At 34.2% G+C, this 27,795-nt stretch overlaps 2 protein-coding genes and 1 long non-coding RNA gene across 3 annotated transcripts; all 3 read left to right on the top strand.

Annotated features, from left to right (window-relative positions):
* Positions 1-208: 208 nt before the first annotated feature.
* LOC145639731 (uncharacterized) lies at positions 209-2,670 on the top strand. Its single transcript, XR_014114929.1, has 3 exons — positions 209-363; positions 466-558; positions 743-2,670. It is a non-coding gene; the product is annotated as an uncharacterized LOC145639731 (long non-coding RNA).
* A 2,276-nt stretch (positions 2,671-4,946) lies between these two features.
* On the top strand, positions 4,947-8,668 carry LOC145639730 (3beta,22alpha-dihydroxysteroid 3-dehydrogenase-like). Its single transcript, XM_081691053.1, has 8 exons — positions 4,947-5,528; positions 5,750-5,899; positions 6,141-6,392; positions 6,700-6,786; positions 6,992-7,070; positions 7,453-7,559; positions 7,972-8,099; positions 8,192-8,668. The coding sequence occupies exons 1-8, from the start codon at positions 5,007-5,009 to the stop codon at positions 8,289-8,291; spliced, it is 1,425 nt and encodes a 474-aa protein (XP_081547179.1). The 5' UTR covers positions 4,947-5,006; the 3' UTR covers positions 8,292-8,668.
* An 898-nt stretch (positions 8,669-9,566) lies between these two features.
* Positions 9,567-26,052, top strand: LOC145639729 (DNA mismatch repair protein MLH1-like). The gene is made up of 16 exons (XM_081691052.1): positions 9,567-10,155; positions 10,240-10,412; positions 10,532-10,604; positions 11,054-11,188; positions 11,287-11,497; positions 11,731-11,879; positions 12,098-12,196; positions 21,348-21,417; positions 21,947-22,082; positions 23,359-23,456; positions 23,575-23,683; positions 24,099-24,264; positions 24,527-24,688; positions 24,867-25,038; positions 25,154-25,317; positions 25,727-26,052. Exons 1-16 carry the CDS (start codon positions 9,883-9,885, stop codon positions 25,769-25,771), a joined length of 2,235 nt encoding a protein of 744 aa, XP_081547178.1. The 5' UTR covers positions 9,567-9,882; the 3' UTR covers positions 25,772-26,052.
* The last annotated feature ends 1,743 nt before the right edge of the window (positions 26,053-27,795 follow it).

The following is a 27,795-nucleotide window of genomic DNA, read 5'->3' as shown; positions in this document are numbered from 1 at the left end:
TTCGATTTTTTTTATTTACAACTTTGGAATATTTTATATCTTTCAAATAATACTCCAAAATTACAACTAAAAAAATTAGAGTTAGTAAAAACGTAGGCATTTTAATCGTGATAGTTTTTTTTTTTTAAAAAAAAAAAAAAAAAAAAAACAACCCCAATCTCAGTCTAAGAATACTTGGCGGGAAAAATACACACAAACAGAACCATCATCGATTCCCTAGTCTGAGCCATTCACTTCGCTTTACTTCATTCATTATCTCACTCCTCTGACCAACAACAACAACTATGGAGAAGAGAGATGAATTCTTACCCATTCAAGAATATTATGATAATCACTGCATTTCAAGTTTCCGACGAAATTCCGGTATGAGGAACTTTTTTTTAAAAAAAATCCAGAAAAATATATGATCTTTGAATTTTTTAAAGATTAGCCCTAAATTTTGTTTGTTTATATTGTTAATCCAAGGGTTTTGATACTTATTGAAAGGCATACGATGTTGAAATTGTCGAAATTGGAGGGTTTGCATTTTGCAGTCAATTACATTGATCGGGTTTAGGGGTGAGGATTTGGAAGCATGAATTGCGTGACTAATGTGATTTGGTTATTATTGTGTTTGGTTAATTGCATGCTTGTAAGGTGAATTTGGTGGGTTTTGTTTTTGATCACCAAGTGTTTGATGAAATGCCTCTTAGAGAGATACTGTTTTGTTTTGTTTGTAATGGAGTTCTGCTGTTTGTTGCAGGGTTTCTTATAGAGATCTTTTTATAGAGAATGGGCCTAGAGGTCTTGTGCTGCTGTGAATGGGACTCGAATTATGGTACGAGCCGTAATTGTTCGAATGAAATGATATTTCTTTTTTTGTTTGTTTTGTTGCTAAGATATGTTGTGTTACCATTGAAAGAGGATTGTTGCTTTTAAAGAAAGAATAACTTTTAACTTGCTCTTGAGTTTAACAAATGATCATGCCTATTTTTTGTCATTTGAAGAGAGTAATACAAGGAACTGACTGAATTAAATTGATCTAGTACTCCTTGAATATTGTATTTCTTGGTTAATATGTAGACAATTATTATCTTACTTCGGTTATCCTAATTTTCTTAACAACCAAATAGAGGGCAGATAAAAAAAATAGTTGCTGAGATTTGATATATATTGTAAATTTGTTTTCGAAATGTAGTAGTGAAGAAGTTAAAAATGTCGATTTATAAGCTTTCATCTACAATTCCAATTACGTGCCCATGAAGATAACTATGGTGCTGTATTTTGATATGTATGTGCTGTGCATATAATGCCTGTAAGGGTATATTGATTTTGTCATTGGTTCAGATACTCCCCTCTCTCCCCTTATTTATTCTAGATATTGTGGAAAAGGTAAACAATGTTCATTAAGTGTCAATCTTATCATTGTGTCATTGCTTGATTTTTTTTTTTCGGCTAGCAGTAGGGATTTATTTGTTATAATTTTACAACATAATCAATTTATTGGATTTTCTTCTAGATTGGTCTTCCGAGTGGTATGCTTTGAAAAGGGATACTGAAATTTTTTATGCTGCAACTATACGTTGCCATCAGATTATATTGATAGAACATATATTCAACAAGAAGAAAGATAAGAAAGACATTTTAGGTAGCTCATAATTTCACTTGCATTAATTTGTAGTTGGGCCCTTTGATATTTAGGATTGCAGATTGCTTAACCAATTTTAGTGGCCTTCTTCAGTTTCCAATTTTTAGCTTTTGTTCCTCATGTTACGTCATCTGTGTTTTACAACTAGAATCATCATAATATTCTCATAACATGTGCTCTGTTCTCTTTCACTAGAAAGAACAACTTATGATAGATGATCAGTTCCTTTGCTCATTATTAAAAAGATACATGTAAGCTTCTGAATGTACGCTGTACATAATCTTTCAAAGTGGCTGCAACTGGAGTATATGATTCGGCTTTGTCCTTCTATTGATCTCCTGCATATATTTTAGATTTCTGTCTAATATCTAAGATCCCTGTTGATTCTGTTTCCATCAGTGGGAAATGTCATTTTCTTGATTGGTTTTTTGACAGGTAAGCCTTTTGAGTTTTGATTCAGGAAGTTATAGTTGATAAGATAAATTTTAAGCAAAACCTCAATCATAAAATTCCAATGAGGAAGGAATCGCGAGAATATTTGAAGAGTAGGTACATATATGTTACCAGGAGCTGCAAACCTTTCATTACATTAAGGATTACAGCAGTTCTTTGTGCTTGCTTACTAATTTACTAAGCACAAACTCCAAGAAAACTCTTCCCATTGATGTGCTCCTTGCCATTTGACTCAAATTCAATGTTTTTATACAACAAAAATTTGTGGAACTCAACCTTTAACATATTTATTTTTACATAAATGACAAGTACCTTTTATGTATTTTTAAGAAATCTATCTTAACAGACAAGTTGACTAATACACACAACTGATTGATATTTTTCTTGACCTTCAAACATTAAGTATGGTTCACAAAGCCAGTTCTCTTCTAGGGCCTGGCTACTCGCCACAATAAAGTGTTACATATAAAAAAAAAAGGCGTTTACATATAAAATTGGTGAAATGGTAGTGTGCATTGGACACTTAAATTTTGTTAGGTATTGTTTTAAGCAAACTTTTTTATAAGTTTGTTGTTTGTAATACAAGTGGTATTTAAAAGGTAATTTCTTATATATTATAATCCTTTACTTTTCTTAATGAAGACGCAAAATATGATTTTCTTATTGCTGTACAATGCATGGTTTTGCTAAAGTATTGAGGATCCCTCTACTAATAACATGCATGTATTCTTGGTTTGTAATCTTGAATGATGGCATTATCTGCCAAGATGAAAAGTTCATAAACATGGGGTTTTATTGATGATGATGTACTTTGTATACAGTATCATTCTTCTGACCTAAGGAAGTTTAATTGAAATAGGCTTTTTTGATTGGATCAGAATTTTGGCTAATGTTTATGATTTGCTCTGTTTAGACATCTTGTTCCTTCTGTGTTGTCCTCCTTTTCATCTTCCCTTATAAAGAAAAAGAATTGATCATTTATTCCCTCAATTTATATATATCTCTCATTTTTCAATGCATGAAGCAGGTGGTGCAAAGATTTCCATTCTGCTCCTTCAGCTTTGGGTATGGGATATAATCTTACAAACTTGTCTCAGCTTTCTCAAAATTTGGCTTTGTCACCACTTGATATTCATCTAATGAATTATAGAAATGACAAATGATTAAATAGTGTATTTTCAGCCTTTCACCAAGTGTTGTATAAGTTCTTATATTCTTAGGGCAATTTTTTTGTTTGTTTTTAAATTTTATAGTTTGCCTGGGAAAAAAAGGGGTAGGAAAGAAAAAAGCATTTGCTGAACATTCTTCTTATAAGTTTTAGGAGACATGATACATAAGATTTGGAACAAGCATAAAATGGGAAACATGCATCAGGAGACTTAATCTATTGAATTAGAAGCTCAAGTTGATAGGTTTTCTTCTTCCCTGGAGCAAGCCCTATCAAATGCTCTGTAACAGTTATTTACTGACAGATGCTCAAGTGATGCTTATAGACTTATAGTTACTGGAATTCCGTATGGCATGGACAAACACTGATAGAGTTATATAAGCTATAGTTACACACATATGCATCAGTCACATAATTTTTTTTTTTCCCCTGCAATAATCCTTTTACATTTTGGTACTCTTCATCACATGACATACAATCACAGCATCAAAGTTGCAGAATTACAGAAAGATCCAGTGCTTGGATTCTGCAGACGATATGTGCTTAAGCCCTCTATAGTCAGCTCAAGGAAATGCTGCCTTGCGTTCTTTAAGGTAGGACATTTTGTTGATGCAACATTGTTATTCGTGCTTATTAGTGTGATTCTGTGAAGGTAACAATCTATCTTCTGAGAAGTGCGATTCTTAAGTCAGTATCCGAATGAATTATTTTTGGGTAGGAAATCTTGTTATTGTTGCTGTTAAGTAGGACTTTTTCTTTTCTTTTTTTTTTTTTTTTTAATTTTTTTAATTTTTTTTATTTAAAAAAAAGGAAATTTGTTTCTATTTTTTCATATCAAGAATCCTCTTCAAAAAATTCCTAAAAAAAAAAAAAAAAAATCCTCTTTAAAAATAGTTTTAAAAGTTGTGAATCTGTGACCTCACTCTGACCCTTTTAATAGTTTATTTTAATTAATAAATCTGTGACAGTTTATTTATTTACTTCTCAATGTTTAAATTTAATTTGAGAAATTGAGATATTATACATAAATTCTTGGATCAGATAGAAAACAGCAGATAATTTAAACAATATGGTTTTAAGTAAGGAGATAGGCGATATTGACAGTTAGAAAAGTTAACAATTAGAATATGACTCGTGTAATAAAGCTATCCAATCATAGTAATGAAGATAACTTAGATAGCATATTAGCATATTATTCTATAAGCAGCATAATGTGATGAGTGCATAGTGATTTATGAGAGCTTAATAATATTAATGTAATTTTGACCTATGACTAATTAATTTAGCAGACATCTATTAAGTGTGTCTAGTTTTAGGGGAAAAAAAATGAATTGGAGTAAAATGTAAAAGGGTGATGAATGTAATAGTGATATACGAAGTACATACGTAGTAGTATTTTGTATTGTGTATTTGTGGCGTTACATTAAATTATTGTGATACTTATATAGTTATATTTTCATATGTTAGATTATATTGTGGATCATATATGATTTTTAGCTCATTTTTACACAACAAAAATATTCGCTCAAGTGTTCAAAATACAATGGAATTTTTTGTTTATTGAAAATATATTTCAATATATGTTTTATTTTTATATGAAAATTAACTAGGTAAGTGCACTGTGCACCACATATATTCTGCAATGATTAACTGGATATTTTTTTAATGTAGACTGGTAGAGTATAATAATATCCTAACCGAGGAATCTGTCATTACTCTTCTGTCTAGCTCAGCTACTAAACACTAGTTTACTCTCCTATGGAGTTCTCATTAAATGTCACGATCACCTTGTTCATCTCTCTTCTCTCCCTCCCCTTCCTACTCTTCACTTTGTATCGCCGACGGCCCAACACTCTCCCTCCTGGTAAAATGGGTCTCCCCTTTATCGGGGAGACCCTCCAACTGATATCGGCCTTCAAATCCGATAACCCTGAGCCTTTCACAGATGAACGTGTGGGCCGTTTTGGGCCCATCTTCTTGACCCACCTGTTTGGTGAGCCCACAATCTACAGTGTTGATCCTGAGGTCAATCGTTTTATCCTTAACAATGAAGGCAAGTTATTTGAGAGTAGTTACCCAAGTATAATTGCATATTTGCATGGGGAATACTCACTGCTTTTAATGAAGGGAAATTTGCATAAGAAAATGCACTCTCTTACTGTCAATTTTACAAAATCTGCTCTTACTCGTGGCCGTCTTTTGCTTGATATGGATCGTTTGATGCTGTTTTGTATGGACTCCTGGTCTCCCAAACTTTTACTTCTGGAGGAAACTAAGAAGGCAAGTATTTCCATCTTTTTTAACACTTAATAACTTTGTGCATACGTTGCAATTTAAAATTAACAGAGAAATTACACAAAACCTGTACATGTTTAATTACGGAGATACAAACTATGCTACTCAGTTAAACTTTAATTTATTATATCTTTGCAGTTTCTGTATCCCTGAGGTTCAAAACTAGTGTATACTAAATTCCATCATATTCTTTTGTATGAATGCAGGTTACATTCGCATTAACAATAAAGCTTTTATTGAGCTATGACCCTTGTGAATGGACAGAGAACCTTAGAAAAGAATTCCTTCTTATTGTTGAAGGCTTCTGGAGCATTCCCTTGCCTTTCTTCTCTATCTCTTACAAACGAGCAGTTAAAGTACTTCCCCTAATTTTCTGATCTTAAAATCAATATTTTGCATATGATCTTCAATTGAATTTGATTTAATTCCTTGTTTGATGAATATAAGTTCATTTATGTCGATCTATGAAAAAATGTATTGAAGCTTATATTTATGAGTAGGTATATATCATCAATCATGACTTGGAAATTACTTTTCTACATCTCTAAAATTTGGACAATATCATATGTTAATTGGATGGTCACTATGTGGTTGAAGGCTAAGACAAAAGTGTTAGAAGCTTTGAAGTTGGTGGTTAAGGAGAGAAGAAGTGCTAGGGATGAAGGGGAGAGAAAGAGCGACATATTGGGGGCTATTCTGGACGAGAAGGCTGATGATGAATATTCTGATGAGATGATAGTAGATTTGCTGGTGTCTTTGATGTTGGCAGGCTTTGAGACCACCTCCTCAGCAATGACTTTAGCAGTCAAATTTTTAACTGAATCTCCACTTGCTCTTGCCCAACTCAAGGTAATCGATCTCTCTTTATTTTCTCCCCCATTAACTTAAGAAAATTTGTAGTATACTTTGTACTCATATTGTATTGACCTGAGAAAGTCACTCCAGTATGACTTTGTTTTTCTCCGTGCAATCATGTCTTATTCTACCTTACTTATGAGATTAAGGCTTGATTGATTGATTGAATTGTGTCTTCTTCTAGTAAAATTTCCCCTTATGCATGTTTGAAGTCTTTGATGGTTTTTCCTAGTATGCTCTAGACTGTTGGCAAATATTAATACATTGCATAAGAAATTAATATGCTGTAATTATACAACAGGAAGAACAAGAGAAGATCAGAGATCAGAAGGGTGATAATGAGCTATTGGTTTGGAATGATTACAAATCAATGTCATTCACTCAATGTGTAAGTCGTCTTATTTATATATGGTTACTTAGTCTAGTAACCTACTTCAAACTTGCATAAATTTGCAATACTGTATTTTAATCTTCTCTTTATTTCTATAATTTTGATAGAGTGAAGTTTTCTAACAATCTAATATAGAAACTTTAAGCTGTGTAGTATTAGGCTAACAATATTCTAATTTCTGTATATATGATTATATCTCCAGGTTATTAGTGAAACTTTGCGAATTTCTAATATCGTTGGTGCCATATTTAGGCGAACCCTATCAGATATCCAAATGAACGGTATTTCTATGAGTTTATATGTTTACTTTATCCTTATCTTTCTAGTGGAATTCCAAATATTATGTTTTGTTTAAGATGAATATTAAATACTATGCATAAGGGTGATTTTTATAATTTAGTTGTTGATTATTAAGAGACTGAAAAAGAGGTGGCATATTCCATCTCACGTATGTTACATCTCATACTATAACTTATGAGATGTAACATACGTGAGATGGAATATGCCACCTCTAGTATGCTATATTACTAGTTTCAATACACTTGTTAACAGGCTAATATGCCACCTCTAATATGCCACCTCTAGTATGCCATTTATAGGCAATTATCTTAAATCATAGTAGTTGAGTAATATATTTCTGCCTCTGGGTCAATATGTTAACAGGCTATACAATACCAAAGGGATGGAAAGTACTTGCAGCAATTAGGGGCGTACATATGAATGATGAATACTTTAAGGATGCTCAATCATTCAACCCTTGGAGATGGCAGGTTATTCATCAAAAATCCCCTGCTCTAATTGTTACCTAGATTCCCCTTTTTTTGGTTAGAATTTAATTATTTTGGTCATTTTTTTAATTTGCAATCTCCTTATTTCTTTTAATAAGATAAAAATGTATACTCTGTAGCTTATATGACCTCTAGTATGCTATATTACTAGTTTCAATACACTTGTAGTGAATGTATTATTACTTTTCAACCAGATATATAATGTGGGGGCCTTATGTTCTTGTAGTAAGTAATGATGTAACTTGTAATTAGAACTGTTAGATTAGCTGTATTCATTGCATTGATACAGATACCGAGTATTTAGATGTAAAATTTTGTTTACTACGCAGTAGATCATTAATACGAAGTTTATCTTTTTCCTGGATTGATGATGTGTTTTTTGTCATATGAACAGGGTGATGCAGAAATGACCCCTGCTAATGTTTTCATTCCATTCGGGGGAGGGCCCAGGTTGTGCCCTGGCTATGAGCTTTCTAGGGTATCAATCTCCATCTTCCTTCACCGCCTCATTACAAAATACAGGTAACATTGTGTTCATGTCTATAAATTGGCATTGGCATATACGTATTAATATCATCACCCTTGATGTCTTACATGGTTTGGTTTTTTAACAGTTGGGAGGCTGCAGAGGAGGATAAGCTAGTCTTTTTTCCCTTAACTGGAACACAGAAGCGGTATCCCATTAATGTACGCCCACGAAATCCATCTGTGTGAAGAGGAAGACAGGAGAAAAAAAGTATCATACTATAAAATGGTTTTTTCCTTTTTTTTTTTTTTTTTTTTTTTAATACAACAAGGGAAACCTGGCCTGTTATAGTCTTATGTCTAGATTATAAGAAGTCACAAAGGTCTAGCAATGCTTGACAATCAACTCTTGATTTGATTGCAAAATAAGCTTAGACTGTGTTACTCATATATCGGCTCCATAAGTAAACATAAAAGGTTCAAATACACAATATGTTTGTACTTTCCTGTCAAAAAAAAAAAAAAAAAGTTTGTACTTTGTAATATGTATATATGGGTGTATGCTATATACGTATATTCACTCTATGCAGGCTATATAAATCTCAGGGAAGGGGTAATTGGGTAAATACTGTTGTTTGTCAAGGGCTTTTTAAAGGGCTCAACATGCTGCAAACTTAACCGCGCATGTTACTATGCCAGTGCCTGCCAGTGCCTAATTTAAACAGATTGAGGATGGACAATCCTCAGTGTATATAGTTTGTCTTGGATCATCCTCTAGTGTTCCTTACTAGGAGGGTTGAAGAAATTGTGATTGATTGAGCTGCAAATCGAATAGAATATTTATATTTGATACAAAATATGGAGAATAAAGTCTATATATTTAGGTGTGTTCTATTTAAGTATTAATATGATAGTTTTTGTGTTTTTTGGTAAGAGAAGAAGGAACTATTGAACTGAAGCTTTTTACTAGTCAACTCAATCCAGATTTGCAGTTAAGGCCCCTTGAAAGTGAGGGGAAGGGTAAAGAAGTCTTCCACTCTCAAGTTACTTATAGTGGAATTTTATGGTTGCGAGATGACAATCTTTACCATTAGACTAAGTATTACTTAAGGAGAGTGTTACTTATAATGGAATTTCATGGTTGTGAGATGACTATCTTTACCACTAGACTAAGTATTACTTAAGAAGAGGGACTCTTGTGAAAGGATCTAGATTGGTAAGAACTTTAATCTTACCTTTCAAAAAAAAAAAAAAAAAAAAAAACTTTATCTGTAGGATAGTAGGAGAAAACATTAGTTATTACAAACGTATTTCCATGAATCAATGCAAATAAAAAATGTTTTGGAATTACAGAGAAATACTTAGCCTTTACCGGTATTTAACTTCTTTTGTAGAAGTTTTAATTACTCCTTTTGTAATTTTAATTAACTAAATGCGGTCATTTTTATTTTAATTGTTACAAATTTATTTTAGCAAATTATTAAGTAACGAATGTCTTCAATAACTAGATATTAAAATATTTTCTAAAATACAATTAATCGAAAAATGTATACCAAAATTACGCGTTAATTGAAATAATTAATGGTCATCTTATAAAACGTCCCATGATATCCATTAACTTTTGCCAATTAGTCAATTAGTACTTCCTCTGTTTACTTCATAGTTTTAGTCAAACACTAGCCACTACTCCACTAGGCACTAGCCCACTATATATAATGGGGAAGGGAGAAATTATGTCAAGTAAACTTGGCGGGAAAAACGAAAGCAGCCATTAAAACAACCATAATATCTTGAAGCTTGAACTACTCGCTCATTCTCTCTCCTCTTAGCAACTACAACAATGGAGAAAAGAGATGAGCCAATACCCATTGAACTAGATGAAGAAGATGATGAAATCATTCCTACTACAACCAAAGAACCCCCTAAAATCCATCGTTTAGATGAATCTGTCATCAACCGTATCGCCGCCGGTGAAGTCATCCAACGTCCAGTTTCCGCCATTAAAGAGCTCGTCGAGAACAGCCTCGATGCTCATTCTTCCTCCATTAATGTCGTTGTTAAAGATGGTGGTCTCAAACTCATTCAAGTCTCCGATGATGGTCACGGAATTAGGGTAAAATTAAACTTATCCAGAAATTTAATGATTTTGTGGCGCAATTTATGTATTGAAGATTAACCCTAATTTTGGTTTGTTTAGTTTGAGGATTTGCCGATACTTTGTGAACGGCATACGACGTCGAAATTGTCGAAATTTGAGGATTTGCAGTCGATTACATCGATGGGGTTTAGGGGTGAGGCTTTGGCAAGCATGACTTATGTTGGTCATGTGACGGTGACTACTATAACCCCAGGCCAATTGCATGGATTCAGGTAATTTTGGTGGGAATTTATTTTGAGCACAAAGTGTTTGATGAAATGCCTCTGAGAGAGAGACAGAGTTATTATTAAAGTAGGAATTGGTTCTAATGAGGGTTCATTGTTTGTTTCAGGGTGTCTTATAGAGATGGTGTTATGGAGAATGAGCCTAAACCTTGTGCTGCTGTGAAAGGGACTCAGATCATGGTACGAGCCGTAGTTACTTGGATGAGTTGAGCCTTTTTTGTTTGTTTGTGTTGTTGATCAGACTGAATGGTGGCATGCCAATGAAAGATAGTTGTTGGTAATAAAATAGATTGACTTTAATTTGCTCTTCAGTATATAAATTGAAGTATGTCCCAGTGAATTTAAACCTGCCCTTTGATGTAATCCTTTGTTGCAAATGATTATTGAGTAAATGATCAGGCATAAATTTGGCCTTTTGAAGTAAGTAATAGAAGGAACTAACAGAATTGAATTCAACTATTGTAATATGAGAGGTTTGTATTGTTTGGTTTGGTGGTTTACTTTCTTTTTCTAGTTTATCCTTATTTTTTCACCATCTTAAATGAGGCTAATTGGACAAATATGTTACAGAGATCTGATGTTTTAGGTGAGTTTGGATCTTGAATTGAACTTTTTTCCATTGAATGTAGATCGAGAATCTTTTCTATAATATGACTGCACGGAAGAAAACACTTCAGAACTCTAATGATGATTATCCAAAGATTGTTGACTTGCTAAGTCGGTTTGCAATTCATCACATAAATGTGGGCTTTTCTTGTAGAAAGGTTAGTCTTTGGTTTTAAATTCCTCCATTTCATCTACTTTATTTCTTCAGGAGCCAACCTGATATAAAACTCATTATTTGTGCTCCTTTTATTTCTAGCATGGGGCTGCAAGAGCTGATGTTCATAGTGTTGCCACATCTTCTAGAATTGATGCGATCAGAGCTGTTTATGGTGTATCTGTTGCTCGTAATCTAATAAAGATAGAAGCCTCAGATGATGATCCATCTAGCTCAGTGTTTAAGATGAAAGGTTTCATCTCCAATTCCAATTATGTGGCCAAGAAGATAACTATGGTGCTTTTTATTAATGGTATGTTCCGTGTAAATAACACCTATAATTGGGTATGATCTTTAAGTGGTCGAGATACATCCCTCACTTCCCTCTGTTCCTAAATATCGCGGAAAAGGAAATATTTTCAATTATATATTAATCTATTTACTTGTTTTTACTAAAGTGTCAGTGGTTGAAGTTAATGCTGGCAGCATGGGTGCATTTGTTTTAGCTTCAAAACATCATTGACCATTTATCGGAATATCTTTCAGATCGATTGGTTGAGTGCTCTGCTTTGAAAAGGGCTATCGAAATTGTATATGCTGCAACTTTGCCCAGAGCATCAAAACCTTTTGTATACATGTCAATTATATTACCACCTGAGCATGTTGATGTGAACATACATCCAACAAAACGTGAGGTAAGAAATAATTTTAGGTAGTTTGTAATCTTCAGATGCTTTGATTTGTTGTTGAGCCCATAGCAGTTCGTGATTGCAACCTATTTAGGTTACAAAAAATCAGCATTGTCCATCTGTTGACCTTAAGAATTTTTTTTAGATGTCTGTCTCACAAGACCCTTGTTAGTCCTGTTACCATTTTTTGGTAGATAATATTTTCTTGGTTGATTAATTGGCAGGTAAGCCTTTTGAATCAGGAAGTTATAATTGAAAAGATACAATCAGAAGTGGAACTGCAATTGACAAACTCCAATGAGACAAGAGTATTTGAAGAACAGGTAAAATATTTTGCTTCTACTACAAGAGCTTCAAATCTTTAACTTATATAGTGCATTCAACAGTTTTTTTGTCTGTTGGAAAATATGCACAATGCTGAGTTTAGTCCATGATTACAACCCCTAATGTCTCTTAAATTGCCTCTAACCTTCTTGGCATCCTTTTATCCTAATTTTACAATATCCGATTCTCTCTAGAATTCAAATTTCCATTGAATTCTGAGGGAAGTTAGCTTACTTATCTACTTAACCTGCAAAGTAGGGTTTCTTGCATTTGTTTGCAATCTCTAGTTCATATCGAAACCTTGGGATCTCAACTGTCCTTGTTAGTATGTTACAAACAATTACCTTTTAAAGAAATTTATTAAAATAACTATCTTGGGAGACAATTTGCTTAATAAGAGCTCCTATGTGAGTATACGACAATTATTTACTTTTTGTGATTTTCAAAAGTTAACTAGTTAAGTATGGCTCACAAAATCAGTACTCCAGTAGCCTCCTGTTTCTGTCTTGTTTCCACGCATAGGGCCAGGTCTAGTTTAGTAAGCCATCTTAGATTTGAAATTGTCAAAAATTGTGAAATGGTAGTGTTCATTGAGCATACAATCTTAATAGGTACTTTGTAGTTGTTTGTATAAATCGGTATATAAAAGGTATTCCCCTTTATACAATCCATCACTTATCTTAATGAAGTCGTAACAGTTTCGTAATTAATGTAGTGGTTCAATCATGACATTGGATCTCCCTTATCTTATGTAATGTGCATGCATGCATGGCTTGAATGACATCAATTGCCAAGATGGAAATTTCATAAACATTGGGATTTATTAATAAAAAAACTATATGGATCTTCTGACCTGTTGCCATGCTCATGCTTTTTCCTAAAGCTGTCAATTCGGCTAAACAAGTCGGGTTTTGGTCGGGTAAGAGTGGGTCGGGTCAACTCGGGTCGGGTCTATTCAGATTAATTCCATAACATATACGGGTTGGGTTTGGGTTGGGTCATGCTTGAGTCGGGTCATACTTCTTATCGAGTTTGGGTCAGGTTTAGGTCGGGTTAATAAGGTCAGGTTACATTCGGGTCGGGTGAACAATAGGTGGGGTTTAATTCGGGATTTCACGGGTTAAAACAGGTTAGGGTAATTCTCGGGTTCGAGTCGGGTTCAGTTCAAGTCAATAATTTGCGGGTTAAAAACAGGTCGGGTCATTCTCGAATTTATGCCGGGTTCGGTTTAAGTCAATAATTTGCGGATTATAATCAGGTTGGGTCATTCTCGGGTTCAAGTTGGTTTCGGTTCAAGTGAATAATTTGCGGGTTATAATCAGGTTAGGTCATTTTCAAGTCGGGTTATTCTTGGATTCAAGTCGAGTTATGTTCAAGTCAATAATTTGCAAGTTACAATCAGGTCGGGTCATTTCCAAGTCAGGTCAAATTCGGGTTCAACTAACTATAAATAGATAATTATCATTTTTATCAAGCTAATTATTTCCTTTGACTATAATATATATGGCAATATACTAGGGAACTATAGTCTATAATTTAGGAAGATAATTATCTCCTTTGACCATACAACAAATATATACTATATTTAACTCTTAAATTTGAGGATGATGCTCCTTTCTTTTGTCGGCCTGGACCGACTTGGTCTCCCAAGACAAAATGCTTTGATCAACAATAATAAGGTGGTCTAATTTGCATTTAAGGTGATTTGAAATCGGGTCAGGAACAATTTGGGTTGAATTTAGGTCGGATCAATAACAAGTCGTGTTTTTTCGAGTCGGGTTAGTAACACATCGGGTTTAATTTTTGGGCTGGGCAAGTAATAGGTATGGTAAAATTTAGGTCGAGTCAATAACAAGTTGGGTTGAATTTGGGTCAGGTCAATAACAAATCGGGTTGATTTCAGGTCGGGTTTGTAACAAGTTGGGTTGAATTCGGGTCGGGTTAGGAACAGGTCGGGTTGAATTCAGGTCAGGTTCGTAACAAGTTGGGTTAAATTCGGGTTTTGACGGGTTAAAACGAGTTTCGGTCAATTTCGAATCAAGTCGGGTTTGGTGCAATTTAATTAAATTGGCCGTTGTAAGCCAGTAAATCGGTGCAAGGTGCAGAACGGTAAATTGGCCATTTAAAAGCAAATTGAATGGTTCCACACACCCAGTTGGACTCTCGGGAGTATTAAAAACCATGGTAAACATTTCGACAAATTTCATTTCTAGGCGAAAATAAGTAAAAAAATTCGAAAATTGAAGGCTTAGTTTCCACGCTTTTTGAGAAATTTTGGAGGTTTCGGGGCCCGGTGTAGAAACGTATTAATATTTTAGGGGATACATCTCCGGGTCATATAATGCCGTTTGGAACCATATATGATCATTATATGTTGTCATAAATGTTCGTAGTAGGCTTGAGTTAATGAAATCTGTGTAAGTTGTAAACCGATAATTAAATTGGCTGTTTAAAGGCAAATTGGATGGTTCCACCAACCAAATTGGACTCCCGGAGGGTATCAGGGACCATGAAAAACATTTCGGCAATTTTTATTTCTGGACGAAAAAAAGTCAAAAAATTCCAAAATTGAAGACTAAAATCCACACTTTTTGAGAAATTTTAGAGGTTTCGGAGCTCGGTGTCGAAAAGTCTTCAAATTTTAGAGAATATATCTCGGGGTCATATAATGTTATTTAGAACAATATATGATCATTATTTGTTGTCATAATTTTCGTGGTAGGCTTGAGTTAATGAAATTGGTGCAATTTGTGAACCAGTAAATTAGTCGTTTAAAGGAAAATTGGATGGTTCCACCCACCTTATGGAACTTCCGGACGGTACTATGGATCATGGTAAACATTTCGGCAATTTTTATTTCCGGGCGAAAATAAAGTCAAAAATTTCAAAATTGAAGGCTAATATCCATGCTTTTTGAGAAATTTTTGAGAATTCGGGGCCCGGTGTAGATAAGTCTTGAAATTCTAAGGGATACATTTCGGGGTCATTTAATGCGGTTTGGAACCATATATGATCATTATTTGTTGTCATAAATGTTCGTGGTAAGCTTGAGTTAATGAAATCGATGCAAGTTATAAACCGGTAAATAGGCCGTTTAAAGGCAAATTGGATGGTTCCACCCAACCAATTGGACTCCCGAAGGATATAAGGGACCATGGTAAACATTTCGGCAATGATTATTTCCGGGCGAAAAAAAAGTCTAAAAATTCCAAAATTAAAGGCTAATATCCACACTTTTTGAGAAATTTTTTAGGTTTCGGAGCTTGGTATGGAAATGGCTTGAGATTCTAGGGAATACATCTCAGGGTCATCTCAGGGTCAAATTGGATGGTTCAATCCACCCAATTGGACTACCGGAGGGTATTAGGGACCATGGTAAACATTTCGACATTTTTTTTTTTTTTTTTTCTTTCCTGGCGAAAAAAAGTCAAAATTTCCAAAATTGAAGGCAATGTCTACGCTTTTTGAGAAATTTTGGAGATTTCGGGGCCTGATGTCGGAAAGTCTTAAGAATTTAGGGAATACATCTTGAGGGTCATATAATGTCGTTTGGAACCATATATGATCATTATATGTTGTCATAGATGTTAGTAGTAGGTTTGAGTTAATGAAATCGGTGTAAGTTGTAAATCGGTAAATTGGTCGTTTAAAGGCAAATTGGATGGTTCCACCCACCCAATTGGACTCCCGGATCGTATTAGTGACCATGGTAAGCATCTCGGCAATTTTTATTTCCGGGCGAAAAAAAGATAATAATTTCCAAAATTGAACTCTAATCCACGCTTTTTGAGAAATTTTGGAGGTTTCGGGGTCCGGTGTCGAAAAGTTTTGAAATTTTAGGGAATATATTTCGGGGTCATATAATGGCGTTTAAAACCATATATTATCCTTATTTATTGTCATAAATATATATAGTAGGCTTAAGTTAATGAAAACGGTGCAAGTTGTAAGTCGGTAAATCGGTGTTTTAAAGATAAATTCCAAAATTGAAGTCTAATATTTCTGGACGACAATTTTTATTTTTGAGCGACTAAAAGTCAAAAAATTCCAAAATTGAAGTCTAATATCCACGCATTTTGTGAAATTTTGAGGTTTTAGGGTTCGGTGTCGAAAAGTATTGAAATTCTAGGAAGTACATCTCAGGGTCATATAATGCCATTTGGAACTATATATGATCATTATATGTTGTTATAAATGTTCGTGGTAGGCTTGAGTAATGAAATCGATGCAAGTTGTAAACCGGTAAATTGGTCGTTTGAAGGCAAATTCGATAGTTTCACCCACCCAATTGGATGCACGGAGGATATTAGGGACCATGGTAAACATTTCGAAATTTTTTTAATTTCCGGGCAAAGTAAAAAAATTCCAAAATTAAAGGCTAATATCCACGTTTTTTTTAAAGTAATTTTAGAGGTTTCGGGGGCCTGTGTCGAAAAACCTTAAGAATTAGAGGATACATCTCGGGGTCATATAATGTCGTTTGAAACCGTATATTATCATTATATGTTTTCATAAATGTTCGTGGTAGGCTTGAGTTAATGAAATCAGTGCAAGTTGTAAATCGGTAAATTGACCGTTTAAAGGCAAATTAGATGGTTCCACCCAGGGTATTAGGGACCATGGTAAATATTTCGGTAATTTTGTTCTCGGGCGAAAAAAAGTCTAAAAATTCCAAAATTAAAGTCTAAGATCCATGCTTATTCAGAAAGTTTGGAGATTTCGAGGCCCAGTGTCAAAAAGCTTTAAAAATTTTGGATTACATCTCGAGGTCATATAATGCCGTTTGGAACAATATATGATCATTATATGTTGTCATAAATGTTCGTGGTAATCTTGAGTTGTAAACCGGTAAATAGTATGTTTAAAGGCAAATTGGATGGTTCCCCCCACGCAGTTGGACACACGGAGGATATTAGGGACTATGGTAAAAATTTCGGCAATTTTTATTTACGAGCGAAAAAACGTCAAAAATTCAAAAATGGAAGGCTAATATCCACGCTATTCGAGAAATTTTGGAGTTTTCGGGGCCCGGTGTTTAAAAGTCTCGAAATTCTAGGGAATACATCTCGGGGGTCATATAATGTCGTTTGGAACCATATGTGATCATTATTTGTTGTCATAAATGTTCGTTGTAGGCTTGATTTAATGAAATCGGTGCAAATTATAAATCGGTAAATTGGTCGTTTAAAGACAAATTGGATGGTTGCACCCACCCAATTGGACTACTGGAGGGTATTAGGGACCATGGTAAACATTTTGACCATTTTTATTTCCGAGCGAAAAAAATGTCAAAAAGTTCCTTAATTGAAGGCTAATATCCACGCTTTTTGAGAAATTTTGAGGTTTCGGGGCCCGGTGTCGAAAAACTTTGAGATTTTAGGGGATACATCTCGGGGTCATATAATACCGTTTTAAACCATAAATGATCATTATATGTTCTCATAAATGTTCTTGGTAAGCTTGGGTTAATGAAATCGGTGCAAGTTATAAACTAGTTAATTCACCATTAAAAGGCAAATTGGATGGTTACACCCACCTAATTGGACTACCTGAGGATATTAGGAACCATGGTAAATATTTCGGCAATTTTTATTTTCAGGCGAAAAAAGTCTAAAAATTCCAAAACTGAAGGCTAATATCCACGCTTTTATGGAAACTTTTGAGGTTTCGAGGCCCGGTGTCGAAAATCTTTGAGATTTAAAGAATACATCTCGGGGTCATATTATACCGTTTTAAACCATAAATGATCATTATATGTTCTCATAAATGTTTTTGGTAGGCTTGAGTTAATGAAATCGGTGCAAGTTGTAAACTAGTTGATTCACCATTTAAAGGCGAATTGGATGGTTCCACCCACCTAATTGGACTACCTGAGGGTATTAGGAACTATGGTAAATATTTCGGCAATTTTTATTTTCAGGCGAAAAAAAGTCTAAAAATACCAAAATTGAAGACTAATATCCACGCTTTTACGGAAATTTTTGAGGTTTCGAGTCCCAGTGTCGAAAAGCTTTGAGATTTTAAATAATACACCTCGGGGGTCATATTATACTGTTTTAAACCATAAATGATCATTATATGTTCTTATAAATGTTCGTGGTAGACTTGAGTTAATGAAATCGGCGCAAGTTGTAAAACAGTAGATTCACCATTTAATGACAAATTGGATTGTTCCACCCACCTAATTGGACCCCCGGAGGGTATTAGGGATAATGGTAAACATTTCGGCAATTTTTATTCACAGACGAAAAATAAAGTCCAAAAATTAAAAAATTTAAGGTTGATATCCACACTTTTTGAGAAATTTTAGAGGTTTCGAGTTCCGGTGTCGAAAATCCTTGAGATTTTAGGGGATACATCTCGGGGTTATATAATGCCGTTTGGAACCATATATGATCATTATATGTTGTCATAAATTTTGTTGGTAGGCTTGAGTTAATGAAATCGGTACAACTTTAAACCGGTAAATAGGCCGTGTAAAGGCAAATTGGATGGTTCCATCCATCCAATTGGACTACCGAAGGGTATTAGGGACCGTGATAAACATTTCACCAATATTTATTTACCGGTGAAAAAAAGTCAAAATTCCAAAATTAAAGGCTAATATCCCCTTTTTTGAGAAATTTTGGTGGTTTCGGAACCCGGTGTTGAAAAGACTTGAGATTTTAAGTTATATATCTCGAGGCCATATAATGTCGTTTGGAACCATTTATGATCATTATTTGTTGTCATAAATGTTTGTGGTAGACTTAAGTTAATGAAAACGGTGTAATTTGTAAACCGGTAAATTGGACGTTTGGAGGCAAATTGGTGGTTCCACCCACCCAATTTGACTATCGGAGGGTATTAGGGACCATGGTAAACATTTCGGCAATTTTTATTTACGGGCGAAAAAAAGTCAAAAAATTCAAAAGTTGTAGGCTAATGTCCACGTTTTTGAGAAATTTTGGAGGTTTCAAGACCCGATGTCGAAAAGACTTAAGATTTTATGGCATATATATCGGGGTCATATAATGTCGTTTAGATTCATTTATGATCATTATTTGTCGTCATAAATGTTCGTGGTAGGCTTGAGTTAATGAAATCAGTGCTAGTTGTAAACCGGTAAATTGACTGTTTAAAGACAAATTGGATGGTTCCACCGAGCCAATTGGGCTGCCGGAGGGTATTAGGGACCATGGTAAACATTTTGGCAATTTTTATTTCCGAGCGAAAAAAGTCAAAAAATTCCAAAATTGAAGACTAATATCCACGCATTTTGCGAAATTTAAAGGTTTCGGGACTCGGTGTCGAAAAGTCTTGAAATTCCAGGGAATACGTCTGGTGTCATAAAATTCCGTTTAGAACCATATATGATTATTATATGTTGTAATAAATGTTCGTGGAAGGCTTAAGTTAATGAAATCGGTGCAAGTTGTAAATGATAAATTTGTCGTTTAAAGGCAAATTGGATGGTTCTACCCACCCAACGGGATTCCTGGAGGGTATTATGGACCATGGTTAATATTTCTTCAATTTTTATTTTCGGGCGAAAAAAGTAAAAAATTTCCAAAATTGTAGGTTTTAGGGTCCGTTGTCGAAAAGCTTTAAGATTTTAGGGGATACATCTCGGGGTCATATAATGCCGTTTGGAACCATGTATGATCGTTATATGTTGTCATAAATGTTCGTGGTAGATTTGTGTTTATGAAATCGGTGCAAGTTGTTAATCAGTAAATTGGTCGTTTAAGGGAAAATTGGATGGTTCCACCTACCCAATTGGACTCTGTGAGGGTATTATGGACCATGATAAATATTTCGGCAATTTTTATTTCCGGGCAAAAAAAAATCAAAAAATTCAAAAATTTAAGGCTAATATCCACGCTTTTTTCAGAAATTTTTGGAGGTTTCGAGACACAGTGGCGAAAAGTCTTGAAATTTCAGGGGATACATCTCGGAGTTATATAATACCGTTTTAAACCATAAATGATCATTATTTGTTTTCATAAATGTTCGTAATAGGTTTTAGTTAATGAAATCGGTGCAAGTTGTAAACCTGCAAATTGGTTGTTTAAAGGCAAATTGGATGGTTCCACGTACCCAATTGGACTCTCGGGGGGCATTAGGGACTATGGTAAACATTTTGGCAATTTTTATTTCCGTGCGAAAAAAGTTTAAAAATTCCAAAATTGAAGGCTAATATCCATGTGTTTTTAGAAATTTCGAAAGTTATGGGGCCCGGTGTCGAAAAGAAATGAGATTTTAGGGGATACATCTTGGGGTCATATAATGCCGTTTAGAACCATAAATGATCATTATATGTTGTCATAAATGTTCGTGGTAAGTTTGAATTAATGAAACAGTGTAAATTGTAAAACGGTAAATTTGTCGTTTAAAGGCAGATTGGATGGTTCCACCCACCCAATTGGACTCTCGAAGGGTATTTGGGACCATGGTAAACATTTCGGCAATTTTTATATCCGAACGGTAAAATTTGGGTCGGGTTAATAACTAGTCGGGTTGAATTTGGGTCAGGTCAATAACAAGTCGGGTTGATTTCGGGTCGGGTTTGTAACAGGTTGGGTTAAATTCGGATCGGGTTAGGAACAGGTCGGGTTAAATTCAGGTTAGGTTAGTAACAAGTCGGGTTAAATTTGGGTTTTGACGGGTTAAAACGGGTTTTGGTCAATTTCGATTCAAGTTGGGTTCGGTTCAGGTCAATAATTTACGGGTTTCATTTGGGTCATGTCATCTCCAGGTCTGTTCGGGTTCGGGTCTCACATATTCGGGTCTAGGATTGGTTTCAATTCGGGTCAGTTTGGGTCAGTCGGGTTTGGGTTACCATTTTTTCGGGTTCAGATGGGTCGGTTAATAATCGGGTTTGAGTCGGTATTTCGGGTCTAGTCAACTTTTGACAACTCTACTTTTTCCAATAAAATTTAACTGGAACAGAGGTATATAAAACAATTAAGTGTTGATCATAAGAGGACCATGCTCTAGAGAAAGGCTTTTTAATCAGACTTGAATTTTTTAGCCTCTTTTGCGTTATTTAAAGCACCTTTTCTTCCATGTTGTCTTTTATTACAGTTGATAAATTATCTTCAAATAAAAGAAACTATCACTATACTCTTAATTTTTGTACTCGCTTTTTGTTTTGGATGTGTGAAGCAGGTGATGCAGTCCTCCCCTTCAATTCCTGTAGGAACAAGCAAAGATTCCCTTTCTAGTCCTCCAGCTTCTGGTATGGATAAATTATCACGATCAAATCTCAGCTTTCCTTAAAAATAACACTTGATACAGCTTATGCATCCTAGAAGCTGAAAGTTGCTCAACTTCACTAGTTTTTTTTTTCAAAAAAAAAAAAAAAAAAAAAAAAAAATCTTTAACCTTCTCTCCAGCAATTTTTGGTTTGTTGGAATAATTGAATTTTTCTTAAAGAAAAATAGAGAAAAGTGAGGCTTTTGCCCAAAAAAAAAAAAAAAAAAAAAGGTCTCTTGATAAGTCTGTAAGGAGGAGAATGACAGGATTTGAAATATATGAAGTGGTCAACATGCATCCAAAGAGACTGTAACAACATAGTCTGTAATGCCTTTGTTGATTGAGGAAGCTGAAGTAAACAGATCTTTTTCCTTGTTGCAGCAATAAGAGATGAAAGTTACTGCTTACTAGAATTTTGTGTGACCAATACTGACAGATACTCAATTGATGCAATTTGTCTTTATATATTTATTTGTGATGTTTTGATGCCCTACCCCCTGGTGCAACTGCAGCATCAAAGTCGCAGAAGGTTCCCGTGCAAAAGATGGTTAGAACTGATGCATTAGATCCAGCAGGAAGGTTGCATGCATATATGCAAGTTAAGCCTTCTACTCAGCTTGAAAGAAATGCTAGCTTGAATTCTGTAAGGTCAGACTTTCATAGATGCAACATTGTTATAATTATTAATCATCAGTCTCCTTTTTCATTGTGCTTCTTAAGTTGTCATCTTTTTGTTTTTTCTTGGTTGGTGGGTGCTGGTGGTTTTAAAAACCACACCTCAATTCCTTACTTTCAGCAGTTATAGCTTGCTCTTTGAACTGGTTTTTGCTTTCACTAGCTAGGATATTTGCTTCATACAAAGTTTGTTTAGTTGGTAATGTTGAAAAAAGAGCAAATCATATTCTAATATTTGTGACAGGTTGGAGTTTAAGAGTGTTTCTACAACTCTCCTAAGATTTCTGAATGGTGTAAATCTTGCTGACCTGCGTGTAAAGGATAGAGTCAGTTTTGGAAGTGATAGGAAAGTGAGATTAGGAGAATGCTAATGTCCAAAGCATTAAAATTTTATGGTGAAGGAAGTAGAACTCAGTATAATACCATAATTAATGTGTTCTGCTGAATAATTTAGTGAGTTTAATTTTTATGTTGTTAAATCCAGTAGATAAAAGCGCGCCTGAGCTGCAAGGTGACATGGGCCATGTGTCTTTTTTGGTCTAGGCAAGTCTGGTTTGGTGAGGCACAATGAGGCACGCCTAGTTGCACAACCTTTATTTCCCCATAAACTTTTTATTAAGTGCACCCCATTAAAGCTCTCACTTCAATGAGGTGCAGAGAAACCCCTATCTCCTTTACACAAACTCAAATTGTCAGCCAACTACTTCTCATTTGTGATATTTTTCCTCTAAGCTTCCGTATTGTAAAGTGAATTAATATGGTCTCTTTAATGCTGTCTTTGCTACTGTTCTTCTGATATTGCACCTTGTGGTAGTCTTAAGTCCTTTTTCTTTACTGATTTTTTGCACCACATAATTTTTTTTTTCCCTTCTCTTTCTAGTTTCAACTGATTTATTGCACCTCATAAGTCTTTAATTGCATTTTTGCCATATCAGAACAGGTTTGTTATTTTGTCATGGTTTTGTTTTTGTGACTATGTTATGTTGCTGCCTCATGTCATCAAGCTCTGTTCTAAGTGTTACAATCCTCAGCATGACATCTTTTGTTTTCTAGTAATTTCTTTTTTTTTTTTTTAGATCATACCCAAGACCTTATTAGCGTATTGTTTATCTCTGTTGCAAGATATTTAATTTGGTGTTAACAAGCATTTGTTTGAGTGTAGTATCTGGTGAATAACAATGTAAGAATCTCTTAGGATTGTTGTGGTTGTAATATATCTAATGATAAAGACGCAAATTGAATATTGTAGGTCTTCAATTATTAGACAAAGGAGAAATCCCAAGGAGAGTGCAGATCTTACCAGCATTCAGGAGCTTGTTGAGGAAATTGATAATAGCTCTCATTCTGGTGAGTTCTCCCCCCACCCCCTGTATGTACTGTAATATCTTTGAAGCCATTTTCAATTTAGCCATAGCTTTTCTTTTTATATTAATAATTATAGCTCATTAATTTGCATTTCTACCAGGCCTTCTTGATATTGTCAGAGGCTGCACTTATGTTGGAATGGCAGATGATGTTTTTGCATTGTTACAGTACAAGACTCATCTTTATCTGGCAAATGTAGTAAACTTGAGGTATCAATATTGGCTCTTTTACGCTCTTTACACTAAATGTTTTGGATTCATGGTAAGAATAAGCAGCTGTCTGATTGCCAATTGGCCATTCGTCTCTACATTTATCTTATACTTCTAAAGTTGACTCTGGTCTACATTGTAAAGAGAATTAGTAAGGTTAGGATAGTACTTTAAGTCTACTGCTGGTCCATCATAGGGCTCATAGAATCAAAGAATTGATGATCCTGCAATATCTGGAGTAAATTGCAGCATGCATTTTGGATGGAAAAACAACTATTGTTGGTTTTATCATCCTCCTTGCAGTCAGTTAGCCTGTTCTTTAGTTTGTGTGAGTTCCATATAAATCTAAGCATCAATTTTTACTGATCTCATCTGACTTTGTTTGCTTGTTACTTTTACCCCTTTTTCTGCCCAGCAAAGAACTCATGTATCAGCAAGTCCTGCGTCGTTTTGCTCATTTCAATGCTATACAATTGAGTGACCCTGCTCCTCTCCCTGAGTTAATAATGCTGGCACTCAAAGAGGAAGATATTGATGCAGATGACAGTGAGGATGATGATTTGAAGAAGAAAATTGCTGAGGTTATTACTTTTCCTTTGTCCACTTTTCCAAAGAAAGTCCTGTACTCTTGCTCCCCCTGCTTGAGACCTAGGCTAGTACTTTATTTAACTGCAAATTAACCTAATCAGATACCTTCATGTCCTTGATTTTTCCACATTTACATGTTATGTTTCTTATATTTATTACATCATTATCTCTGAACAAACCCATACTTTAAGTTTCCACTTACACCATTTGATAAAATGCTTTTGATGTTATTTATTTTGAATAATTGGTCTACAGATGAACACGGAGCTACTCAAGGGAAAATCCGAAATGCTGGAGGAGTATTTCTGCATTTACATAGATCCTCGAGGGAATTTGTCCAGGCTTCCTGTCATACTTGATCAGTACACACCTGACATGGATCGTGTTCCTGAATTTGTTCTTTGTCTTGGCAATGATGTATTTTTCTTGCTCATTAGCTGCAATCTTCAATTTTTTCATATAATTTCTGACTCTACTTTCATCCTGTGTGATGGCATAACCCTACTATTTATCTGTTCCTTTTCCTTTTCCTTTTCCCTAATGATACTTAGCCAGTGAGAGCATTAACTCCTCTGATTTTTACTCCTCTTCATAGGTTGACTGGGAGGATGAGAAAGTTTGCTTTCAAACAATCTCAGCTGCTCTTGCAAATTTCTATGCCATGCATCCACCTATTTTGCCAAATCCAGCAGGTGATGGCTTACAACACTATAGAAGAAAATCTCAACCTGCTGTGATTTCTATTGATGAAGATATGAACAGATCTGGTACTCAACTCATTAAAATCTTGTTTCAGTTGATAGAAGTTAAATTTAATACCTTCTTGAACAAGCTCGACTGTATGCAGAGCTTTTTGCTGAATTTAATTTCTGTTTTCTACAGCTCCTAGTGAGGTTAAGGATGATGAGATTGAACATGAACTACTTGCAGAAGCAGAGACAGCTTGGGCACAACGTGAGTGGTCTGTGCAGCACATCCTAGTTCCTGCTATGAGACTCTTTCTTAAACCCCCTAATTCAATGGCTAAAGATGGGACTTTTGTACAGGTAACAAGTGCATTCAAACTCATGTTAAGTCTTTCCCTGTTACATAAACGAGATTTTATTACTCCCTCATCCTCAAATAATAGGCCGCATTTAATTAGGGATTGTTTTTTAGGAACAGAATAATATACCATTACTGGAGACTCATTCTCTTAATGTCAAACCGAAATTGGCTGTCGAGTTTTTATAGTTAATGCCTATAAGAGTGATCTACTGATGTAGGAAACTTCACATTTTAACTTAACATAGAAAGAAGTGCCCAATTATTTTGGAATGATCGAAGATAGAAATGTGGCATATTATTAAGGACGAAGGAAGCAATAATTTTTCTTTAAATAAAAAAGGAAGCAATAATCTTATTTTTCCGGGCAATAACTATCTTTGAAAATCTACATTGTTTCTGAAATTACAGGTGGCCTCACTGGAGAAGCTTTACAGAATATTTGAAAGATGCTAACAGGTTAGACTTGAAACTCTTAGCTAAGATGAGGAAAAATGAGTGTTTGAAATATAGGGGATGTATATAAGTATGAATGAATGATAACTTTAATTAGGTGTCACCTGTCTTCTGTACATACAAATTGTCTGATGTCATCTGCAGTATGTATAAATTGCTGATTCAACAAATACTTTAGACTTTCAATGTGAAAATGTTGTAAACTTCTCCACTTATTATTCATGCTTTTTGGCCAAAAAGCAAATTTATCCTAGAAATTCCGATCTATCCTTGAGGGTAAAGTGACTATTAAGTTTATGTCAAGTCGTACAATTTTTAATGTCACCTCAATATCAGCTTAGACTATGATATTCTATTTTTTTGTTGTTGTTGTGTGAAGAAGTTACATTAGTTTGTTTGCTTCAAGTAAGAAAATTCTATGATGCGTCTTAAGAAAATTCCATTGGTTGAGATGTATGCTGTTTGTACATTAGATTATTATGGAAGTATATACTTGTACTCTGTATATGGTGACTCTGATGGTCCAAATCTCACCTCACAAAAACACAACTCTTGGTCTGGGATTATTAGGTTGTAGGTATGTTGGGTGTGTTGGGAGACGTACAGTAGAAGTATTTTTGGTGGCTATTAATAAGAAATTATGTTACAGAGCATTTTCCGTAAATATTTAGAAAGTTAAATGTAAGTTCTTTACGAGTTCAAATAGTATCATTGAGCATTGTAATGAACAAATTTCAAAATACGTAGTAATTAAAATGGTACTCCGTATTAACATGTTGTGGTTTCAACCAATTATTTTGTCTTTTCTTTTTTCTCCCTTTTCATCGCCTAATACACCCACATTTTTGTTACCTCTTCATTTCTCTCTCAACTTTGTGATATTAAATTATCCTTTAACCCTTGTGAAATATCAGGGCTACAAGCCTTCAACTATCTTATTTAGACTCTCTGCCTGCCAATGAATCACTTGTACAAAAATCGACAAATAGGAGAGTTTGGACTACATCCAACTATCTAAGTTATTAAACAAAATTGGAGTGTTTGGACAACAAGTACGGAGAATTAAACAAACTCATAACAAAATATGAAAATAGTAATAATTTAGTGATTTGGTGTTACATTTTTTGTTTGTTTGTTTATTGTAAGATACTTTTGATTTTTGTATTAATCCAACATTTTGTAACCATTCATGGATTATGGAAAAATACCTACTTTCTCATAGTAGACATTCATTATTATATTAAAAAAAAAATCGTTGGAAAATTGGTACAAAATTGTTGACGAATGAATAAATTCCAATATGTAAACCACTTTCTATTTCTGTGTGGGAGAAGATTATGCTTTTGTTTGAGAAGACTGAATTATAAGCATGCAGTTGATATATAGTCAACATCTTCAGTCACTGTTACATTTACAATTTACAGTTGAGATTTCAAACAAGTAATTGACCTTGCAAACCTATATTATTTAAATAATACATTTTGTACTATTCTCTCCTACATGTCTACATGTTTCTATATCAATATATTCATTGAAATTGAAGTTTTAACCTTCATTGTTTTATTTTAAATACTTAAATAACAACTTAACATTCTATATTCATGGCAAAATCATTCTCTCCATTATAAAAGTAACCTTAATGTAGGTTTTTGTTATTATTTCAAAATCATAAAGATATTGCTTGAAATTGTCATAAGATGATGTACTACATATGTAAATAATGTAAGAAAAGAAAATTAAAACAACCCTACAGGTTATGTATGAAAAAAAAAAAAAAGAAAAAACCCCAAAACTAATCAATTAATAATTTTAAGCGACTCATATATATATATATATATATATATATATATATATATATATATATATATATATATATATATATATATATATATATATATATATATATATATATATATAATTTTAAGCGTTATGATATGTATGAAGTACATTATGATATATAATTTTAAGCGTTATGATATGTATGAAGTACATTATGATAAAAGACAATATTATCCTTTCCCTTA

Source organism: Chenopodium album, chromosome 7 (assembly GCF_948465745.1).
Source record: "Chenopodium album chromosome 7, dcCheAlbu1.1, whole genome shotgun sequence".
Lineage (NCBI taxonomy): Eukaryota > Viridiplantae > Streptophyta > Magnoliopsida > Caryophyllales > Amaranthaceae > Chenopodium > Chenopodium album.
This window is presented reverse-complemented; position numbering and strand designations above follow the sequence as displayed.

Coding starts and splice junctions, on each gene's coding strand:
- LOC145639730 (XM_081691053.1), top strand. CDS start 5,007: ATGGAGTTCTCATTAAATGTCACGATCACCTTGTTCATCTCTCTTCTC. Junction 6,787..6,991: donor CAATGTCATTCACTCAATGT/GTAAGTCGTCTT, acceptor TTATATCTCCAG/GTTATTAGTGAAACTTTGCG. Junction 8,100..8,191: donor CGCCTCATTACAAAATACAG/GTAACATTGTGT, acceptor GTTTTTTAACAG/TTGGGAGGCTGCAGAGGAGG.
- LOC145639729 (XM_081691052.1), top strand. CDS start 9,883: ATGGAGAAAAGAGATGAGCCAATACCCATTGAACTAGATGAAGAAGAT. Junction 11,189..11,286: donor TGGGCTTTTCTTGTAGAAAG/GTTAGTCTTTGG, acceptor TTTTATTTCTAG/CATGGGGCTGCAAGAGCTGA. Junction 25,039..25,153: donor TGAAGATATGAACAGATCTG/GTACTCAACTCA, acceptor TGTTTTCTACAG/CTCCTAGTGAGGTTAAGGAT.